Source organism: Penaeus chinensis, chromosome 21 (assembly GCF_019202785.1).
Source record: "Penaeus chinensis breed Huanghai No. 1 chromosome 21, ASM1920278v2, whole genome shotgun sequence".
NCBI classification, from domain to species: domain Eukaryota; kingdom Metazoa; phylum Arthropoda; class Malacostraca; order Decapoda; family Penaeidae; genus Penaeus; species Penaeus chinensis.
In genome coordinates, this window is record NC_061839.1 from 7,585,872 (window position 1) to 7,593,371 (window position 7,500).

Sequence of the window (7,500 nt, forward strand, 5' to 3'; positions counted from 1 at the left end):
GTAAACTATGGGAATACTGGGAAACAAATATTATTATACCAAATTGATTTTCTTCAAATAATTAAAATCAGTATGATAGAAAATTGGTCTCTGTTGTTTTGGTTCATTAATCAAAGAAATCTTTCATCAAAGGTCAAGCTTCTCAAATCTCAACTATACAATCAAACCTATACCATATTACTATTCATCAAATCACAAGACCCTACTTCATTTACCCATTTTATGCCAATAATGTTTATCTGTTAATAACTCTCATCAAGTTCTTTCAACAAAAAATTGGCAAGGGCTGTGATTAATTACATTCAGCTACAGAAAATCCTTACTGGAAGAGTGTATTAATATCTGCCAGTAAGAAAAAAAAAAGAAAAACACAGAACATAAACTAACTTTTAACATCTATGAAGTAATTTCCTGGATTGCAGATAATTCCTATATTCATATGTTCATGGTAGCTCTATATGTAATTCAATCTAATGTGCATACTTTATTCATGTAGAACCTCAAAATTAGTTCCACAAGCCATTAACCTCACTGTGATGTCCTTATGTTTCAAAAACATCTTAATTAGTTTCTATACAAAAGAGCCACATCTTCCTAGACACCCTTATACTATATTTATGGGATGAGGAATTCAGCCATCAACTAAAACCAACAGCTGTGTATCATGGATGAGTTTCATGTGATAAATAAAAAGGTGCTTTACATTTAAGCACTGTACACAGATCCTTACCACTTCCTTTTTACCACAAAGATAATACATCTATGAAACTCACACAACGAGCAACTGTAGGTATCTACTCTCTCCCTCAAACCTACCAACTGTTTAGCAACTGCTATCACAAACTCACCATAACTCTGGAGATGAGGTGGTACCTTTGGTGGCCTAGAACCATCTTCAGCTTTAATTGTTGGGGCTTCTTTCCTATCGACTAAGAAGTATGTTGTCATTTCTCCCTTTCCTTTAACCTTAACCTTTCCACGGCATTGAAACTGGTAAGGTCCTTTGCGGAGAACTTGGTAAACCTCTTCAGTTACCTGAAGCAAGTAAATCAAATATATATGCTCTGTACCATTATCTTTGTTTCTGATCAACTGTAATCAACCTAGAAATTATAAGTTTCCCAAATACTGCATAAAGTATTAGTAGACACCTACAGAGCCTAATGCACATAGTGCAGTTTTCTGTTCTTAAGATTAAATTGTCAAGACAAAAGGAATTACTGAAACAATTATATACTTTCAGCTTACAGCAAAATTTAAAGTACGCTAGTTTGTTCCATCATAGTACTTATGACAAAGAGAAAAAAAGGGGATAGAAATATTTTTCATAATTGGTAAATTGGCTAATACCAAGCTACTAATTGCATATAAAATAATAATAGTAGTAAAAAACAATCTCCCTGTACATATATAATAAATGCATTATCTTAAAATGATATCAGATTATGACTACTTACCATCATAAAATTATAAAATTCTTACCTGAGTATGATTAGGAAGGCCTGTGGAATCCATGCGACTTGCAACATTAACAGTGTTACCCCAAATATCATACTGAGGCTTTCTTGCCCCAATGACACCAGCCACAACTGGTCCAATATTCATACCTAGAAGATAGTGTCATACTTTAATACAAGCTAAGACTTCAACATTAAAAGCAGAAAACAAGGAATGATTATTTGTCTTTGCTACAAATATAAAGATTATCAAATGAACTTCAACTTACCAACTCTCAAGGTAAAGCTATTATAAGAATTTTCATTGATGCTTGAAAGTTTATCTTTAAATGCAAAGACTAGTTCAGTAAGCATCGTCATGTAGTAGTTTGCAGAGTCATCCTTGTCCAGTATTCTCATGTCAGGCATGAGTCCCACAGCTGCCATGAAGGTAGATCCAACAGTTTTGATCTTGTCAATTGCTTTAAAACGTTCATCATCCAGCAGCTGTCCCCAAAAAAAGAAAAGTATATAATTAAAAAAGAAAATGAAAAAAAAAAAAACTGACAACGAATTGTACATCTACCACTGTTCTACAAACTTTTGGCTGTTTAATCTAAAGCCACATTAATAGCCTCACCTCATCAAAGTCTGCTATGATTTCATTCAAGAGACGAAGACATTCTGTGCCTTGGTTGTTCACTGCAAGCTCAGTGTAGAATTCATGGAAGTTAGGAATGGATGCAAACAGCACTCCTACGCGACTATAACTCTGGTGATAAAGATCCTGAAAAAGTAAATGCAAAAGAACATTACATTTGAGATGCATGGCCTTTACCTTATCTTTATACACTCTTTTTTTTTAAGATTTATTTTTAGAAAGAAAAAAATAAACATACAATGCAAAGTTGTACATGTATGTGTTGTAAATAACCAGCTTAAAAATAATGTCTGTTAAGAAAAAGGCAATTGGAATCTATGATTTTCCTAAACATGGCCCTAATATGTAAGGCTGTATTTGCAATAATAAACAAAAATGTCAGCATCAAAGACCTGTGGAAGGTATACTGGCCTATATTCCCTCCAGACCCTTGATTGCAACCCCATGCTGGGGAGAAGCACTGGGCACACTGAAGTGCCAATGCTGCAGGGTAATGCAGACCTACCACATACTCATGACACAATTTCATAAAAGTAGAATTTTCAAGTCAGATTTTTTTTTTTTCTTAATGTCAATATTTGCAGAAAATGTCAGAGATTACAGTATATTCACAGATATACTGCTAATGCCCTGTTCTCTTGCCTCCAACCTTTAATGAGCCAAGGTAAGGTTGAGCAAGTAGGCTTAGCTAGCTGGCTCTAGCCAGTTACCACACAAATTAGGATATTGACTACTATATGAAACCAAGTTTTGCACATCAAATGATGAAAGAAAATATTGCTGCACTGCACCAAACTTTTTGAAAGTATTTAATTAAATCTTTAATATAAATTAATATAAATTATGCTTAGCATTGTTAATGTCTATATACACTTTGAATATCTCAGAACACCACTTTTGCCACTTCCTGGGCTTGTTCAGGTCACATTTTTTTACCTGGAATGGGATTGGTCACTTTGAATCAGAAGTAAAATTTCTTCTCTATTTTATAATTTTTTTCTGCAAATCACTTTTTTTTTCACTTATACTATACTTTGCACATTTGTACCATAAAAAAGAGACAAACTGAAAAAAGTATAACTATCAAGTTTCAGATATTCCTGGCTTTAAAAAAAATCAAACTACGAGAGATTTATGAGCTAATCATAAAAGGCCATAAATAAATAAAGAAAAAAAACAAAGAAAAACAACAAAACTTACCATGTTATTTCTAAATTGGTTGTCTAGGAAATGTGTGGCAACATGAGCTGGCAGTAAATTAAATAAGATGCGACGGTTGCTCTCTTGTAGGGCATCCATATCTTGCTTTTCTTCTGATGCCTGATAAAAAGGAGCCATTTTTATAATAAGAGTATTCTGTCAAATGATAATGATAATGATAATGATAATAATAATAATAGTAATAATTACTGAAAAAATAAGATAAGCAGGCTACTGCACTTCTTTCTGTATAACTTTTTCTTTATATTATTCTTTTTCTGTTTACTGAACTTATTCATCAACTTCTTTATTATATGAATTTGTAAAAAAAATACAGCCTGTATCACTTTCTTACCTGACACTGCCAGAGAAAATCAAGGCGTGCAGTCCACTCAACCTGGCGGCCATGAGCAATAACAGCAAGTAAAAAGAGCAAAATGTATACGACTCCCAAAACCTCCGTAGGAACCAGTGCCCTGTAAACAAAACAGAGAAGCTTGAGTATCCTGAGAAATCAAACATACAAAAAACAAAGTTGTGGATGGAATTACGGATGACTTTACATTCACAGAGTCTATGGAAGAACATCAGCTTTATTTCCCTGACCAGTTCAGACAGACTAATTACCTAAATATTATACCTCTTCAAATTCTAATCCCAAAATCATTTACAGCTTTATATCACTCATGCAAGGGCAATAATACTACTCCTCACTCTGTATTTCAATAATCACATTTAATTACTAATGGTAACATTAGTGAAAGAGCTCAAGCAAACTATTGAAGAATGTCATTAAATGAAGGCTGCCCTTCAAAAAGACATATACTAGTATCTGTAACTCTGAATAAAAAGTTAACTAAGAACCTCAACACCAGAATTCCTTACCCAACTCGGATGTCATAGCATTCAAAGAGCCGAAGATGGGTGATGAAGATCAAGAGGGAGTACACAGTTGCCATTGACACAAGAAGTAGTGTTTTGACTAACACTGGCAGCCGCAAGAACACTGCCACTGCCATAAAACCGACAATGCAAGAGAGAGGGATGTACTCTGGCAAAGGACACCACAAATTGCGCACAAACTCTTGAGGGCCCGAGCGAAGAGGAGTCAGGTCAGTCACATTGGCTTTGCAAGGTACGTGTGGTAACTCACATGTAAACTAGAAAAAAAAGAAGAAAAGAGTGGATAAACTTGTCAGTATTAGCTTATCCTTTTAAAGAGAAAGTCACTTTCATCACTAGAATTCTGAAATATTTAAATACTGTAAGAATCTGTCTATTACTCAAGATCAAACTCTACATCTCTCTGTTTATTTTGTTCTGACTAACAATATCTTCAATCCATAGAATATTTGTGGACACATTCACATATACTGACTATAGCCGACATGTGTTATAGAAAATTTATTACCGAATTAACTTGGGCCATTATGTATATCACGGTCACAGCTATAATTGTCAAAATGAGACGTAGCACAAATCTCCTGGCTGGATCCCATGTTGTTACTTTTAACCTGCATAAAAAATTAAAACATTCAGAATATCTTAAGTTTCAATCACATATTGATTCAAACATATATTTGAGAAAATACCACACTAATTATTATAACATGTAAATGCACAAAACAAGATTTCCTATACATACCTAGATGCCAGAAGAACAATGAGCATAACAGATATTGTAACAAAGGCTGCCAGAAACAAAAAGAGGAAGAGCAAAGTGCGCGGTAACACCAGTGCCTGCACCGATGCCACGAACAATAGTAAAAACAGGGAACACAGCAATGAGTTTCCAAAGCCCACATCTACTTCTTCATGGTACTGAAAGACAAAATGGTTTCAAAATAAACAATTTTAATCCAACTCTGGTGTGGGTTCTTAAAATCAGATGCTTTAAAATATGTTTTTTCCAATAAACAAAAAGGAAAACACATAACATAAAGATACAAACACACTTACATTTCTCTCTTTCTCACGGTCCCTGAAGCACAGTGTGATGAGTGATACGTGTGTAGATTTTTCTCTGTCCACAGACCTGGCATCGATTGCTTGGGCTAAATACTTATTGACTCTATTGGAAGGTGTGTGAGGGAGGGACGACAGCCTCTTCTTGAAAGGTCGTTTGAACTTGTCTGACAGGCTAGACTGTAAAGTAAAGCTATAGGATTACTTTCTGTTTGCATGCTAATACTTACAATGAACATTATTTACATTTTCACTCTCATATATATACCTATTTACATTTTGAATGCATTATGTACATACAAATACATGTGCATGCAAATATTTAGAGTGAAACAGATAAAACAAGAGTGGCAGCATACGTGAGAGAAAGAGAAAGAGACAGAGAGAGGGGGAGGGAGAGGGAGAGGGAGAGGGATAGGGATAGGGATAGGGAGAGAGAGAGAGAGAGAGAGAGGGAGAGGGAGAGGGAGAGGGAGAGAGAGAGAGAGAGAGAGAGAGAGAGAGAGAGAGAGAGAGAGAGAGAGAGAGAGAGAGAGAGAGAGAGAGAGAGAGAGAGAGAGAGACCAGAGAGAGAGAGAGAGAGAGAGAGAGAGAGAGAGAGAGAGAGAGAGAGAGAGAGAGAGAGAGAGAGAGAGAGAGAGAGAGAGAGAGAGAGAGAGAGAGAGAGAGAGAGAGAGAGAGAGAGAGAGAGAGAGAGAGAGAGAGAGAGAGAGAGAGAGAGAGAGAGAGAGAGAGAGAGAGAGAGAGAGAGAGAGAGAGAGAGAGAGAGAGAGAGAGAGAGAGAGAGAGAGAGAGAGAGAGAGAGAGAGAGAGAGAGAGAGAGAGAGAGAGAGAGAGAGAGAGAGAGAGAGAGAGAGAGAGGAACAGAGAGAGAGAGAGAGACAGGAACAGAGAGAGAGGGAGAGACAGGAACAGAGAGAGAGGGAGAGACAGGAACAGAGAGAGAGAGAGAGAGAGACAGGAACAGAGAGAGAGAGAGAGAGACAGGAACAGAGAGAGAGAGAGAGAGACAGGAACAGAGAGAGAGAGAGAGAGACAGGAACAGAGAGAGAGAGAGAGAGAGAGAGAGAGAGAGAGAGAGAGAGAGAGAGAGAGAGAGAGAGAGAGAGAGAGAGAGAGAGAGAGAGAGAGAGAGAGAGAGAGAGAGAGAGAGAGAGAGAGAGAGAGAGAGAGAGAGAGAGAGAGAGAGAGAGAGAGAGAGAGAGAGAGAGAGAGAGAGAGAGAGAGAGAGAGAGAGAGAGAGAGAGAGAAGAGAGAGAGAGAGAGAGAGAGAGAGAGAGAGAGAGAGAGAGAGAGAGAGAGAGAGAGAGAGAGAGAGAGAGAGAGAGAGAGAGAGAGAGAGAGAGAGAGAGAGAGAGAGAGAGAGAGAGAGAGAGAGAGAGAGAGAGAGAGAGAGAGAGAGAGAGAGAGAGAGAGAGAGAGAAATTTGACTATGCACATATTAAAATGCCATGTCTTAACCTTATATTACAAGTTTTATTTTCTTTCAGGAACTCTTTTTTTATATTTCAATAAAATTGAAATTAGGAAATGTTTTATCATAACATTCAGTCATTTATAACAGTAAACAGATTATTAATCTGAATCATCAGAATAATGATACATACCCATCCTTGACCCTTGCATACCATATCATGTTTAGCAAAAGCATTACTATTCCTAAATTTAGATGTATGTATACAGAATATATTAGGCAATCAATCGAAATGGTGATAAAAGAATTACAAAAATATATGTATATATTAAAACATAGTGATCTGTACATTTTTGTCTTTTTCTGCAAAAGCATAATCTGCTAACTGTTCATGCTGACTGGACAAATTAGACAATACATCTATTTAATCTATTTAATCAGTACACATGATCTCTGAACAAATAAAATTTATCATGAGGTTTAATTATATTATATTATTATACTGTTTGATATAGTCAAACATCAAATGGAGCTCTTTAAAATATATCTTGCTTTCCTTTTCACATTTCTGAAACAATATCTATTCATACAAGTGTTTACGGTGTGGAGTGAAAAAAGTGCATAATACTATACTGGAAACAAGACATACTTCATGTCCTTCAAAATATTCTTTCATTTTCCTATTACTGGTGAACTGTAACTATAATAATATTTAACATAGGATTTTAACATTCAAAATATGTACTAGAAAGGAAAATTATAGGAAATGTCTTATTTTCAAATATTTCTTTGCATCATTCACATTATATCATAAAAAAACAACT

At 35.7% G+C, this 7,500-nt stretch overlaps 1 protein-coding gene across 4 annotated transcripts in view; it reads right to left on the reverse strand.

Moving 5' to 3' along the window:
• The window catches only part of LOC125036314 (Ca(2+)/calmodulin-responsive adenylate cyclase-like), a 63,477-nt gene that overhangs the window by 16,854 nt on the left and 39,123 nt on the right, over positions 1 to 7,500 (reverse strand). For all 4 annotated transcript variants that reach the window (XM_047628801.1, XM_047628800.1, XM_047628802.1 and 1 more), the window contains 10 exons: positions 5,257 to 5,442; positions 4,943 to 5,118; positions 4,709 to 4,811; positions 4,183 to 4,457; positions 3,653 to 3,773; positions 3,298 to 3,417; positions 2,077 to 2,223; positions 1,727 to 1,943; positions 1,483 to 1,607; positions 849 to 1,035 (listed from right to left, as the gene is read on the reverse strand). In XM_047628801.1, the coding sequence (XP_047484757.1) occupies positions 849 to 1,035; positions 1,483 to 1,607; positions 1,727 to 1,943; positions 2,077 to 2,223; positions 3,298 to 3,417; positions 3,653 to 3,773; positions 4,183 to 4,457; positions 4,709 to 4,811; positions 4,943 to 5,118; positions 5,257 to 5,442 (1,657 nt within the window). The remainder of the gene's footprint in view (positions 1 to 848; positions 1,036 to 1,482; positions 1,608 to 1,726; positions 1,944 to 2,076; positions 2,224 to 3,297; positions 3,418 to 3,652; positions 3,774 to 4,182; positions 4,458 to 4,708; positions 4,812 to 4,942; positions 5,119 to 5,256; positions 5,443 to 7,500) is intronic.